The following is a 1,437-nucleotide window of genomic DNA, read 5'->3' as shown; positions in this document are numbered from 1 at the left end:
CTCCCTCCCTCCCCTCTCACCTGTACAGGACAAATCACCAAAGTCCCACTGTCCAGTTCTAAGACAAGTGACCGTACTGTTCCGCGCCACCTCGCTGCTCCCCGTTAGCTCAAAGTCTGTGTCACACTCAAACACAAACGTGGATCCGAACCGGTTCCCTCCGCGCTGTGTGTACCGGCTGCCTGCCTCCTGAGGCGGTTCTCCACACGTCACGTCTGAAACAACACGTCATATGTGTGGGTCACGACGCGGTGGAATCATGCGCTCGTCAATTTTGGGCCATATGGCGATATTGGTATTATCTAAAAGGTTGTTCATTTCCTTGCTTTCGATGAAAAAAATATCTTTTAATTAACTTGAGCAGAAGTCGAGATATCTGCAATTGAAGGAGGTCAGTGTCGCCTGGTTTTAGGGGTAAAGTTAGCGAGGAAATGGCGGCCAAAGTTTGGTAAATTCCATAGACAGAGTACTTGGAAACTGAACATTTACATTTTTGTGCCTTTATTCAATGTTTTTCAGTAACATTCAAACAAAACTGTGTTTTTAAAAGGACATAAAAGGTGTTGGGACAAATAAAGATGAAAATTAGAAGAAAAAAATGCTGATTTCTTTGATCTCATGACTTTGACGAGCGCCTGATCTCTCCACGATGCCTCAATATGTGTGTCTCGACGACGCGGTGAAATCAGGCGCTCGTCAATTTTTGGGCATGTGGAGTTATTGGTATCATGTGAAAGCTCATTTATCACTACTCACAATCACATTCACAATCCTTACTCACAATCACATTCACAATCCCACTCTGACCCACCTACACACAATCACATTCACAGTCCCACTCTGACCCATCTACTCACAATTCCAATCACAATCCCACTTTGACCCATCTACATATAATCACTTCCACAATCCCTACTCACAAAGACATTCACAATCCCTACTCACAATCACATTCACAGTCCCACTCTGACCCACCTACTCACAATCACATTCACAATCCCTAATCACAATTCACATTCACAATCCCAGTCTGACCTATCTACCTGACATTCACATTCACAATGTCTCTCCTGCTACTCACAATCACATTCCCAATCCCTACCTACAATCACATTAACAATCCCTACTCACAATCACATTCACAATCCCTACTTACAATCACATTCACAATCCCTACTCACAATCACATTCACAATCCCCACTCACAATCACACTCGTAGTCCTGCACGGACCCATCCAGCTTGTACTCCTGGTCTAGATAGGTACACTGTCTCCTCCTTGTGAACACCGGGGAAGGTTCGAACCCCGGCCTATCGCACGTGATGGTGACGTATTCGCCGTACATGATGTCGGCAGACGTGGGGCTCAGAGTTCCCGGGTTCATCAGACCGGGGGGTATCTGGTCTACTGGACATCTGGCTCCTGGGGGGGGAGGGA

General features: G+C 46.1%; 1 protein-coding gene across 1 annotated transcript; it reads right to left on the bottom strand.

The window, feature by feature from the left end:
- Positions 1 to 20: 20 nt before the first annotated feature.
- Positions 21 to 1,416, bottom strand: LOC101849668 (the record flags this gene model as incomplete). The annotated part of the gene is made up of 2 exons (XM_005113481.1): positions 1,207 to 1,416; positions 21 to 215 (listed from the first exon to the last, which is right to left on the bottom strand). Coding segments are annotated over exons 1-2 (373 nt in total), but the record flags the coding sequence as incomplete, so codon positions are not given.
- Between the last annotated feature and the right edge of the window lie 21 nt (positions 1,417 to 1,437).

Source organism: Aplysia californica, unplaced genomic scaffold (genome assembly GCF_000002075.1).
Source record: "Aplysia californica isolate F4 #8 unplaced genomic scaffold, AplCal3.0 scaffold02706, whole genome shotgun sequence".
NCBI classification, from domain to species: Eukaryota; Metazoa; Mollusca; class Gastropoda; order Aplysiida; family Aplysiidae; genus Aplysia; species Aplysia californica.
This window is presented reverse-complemented; position numbering and strand designations above follow the sequence as displayed.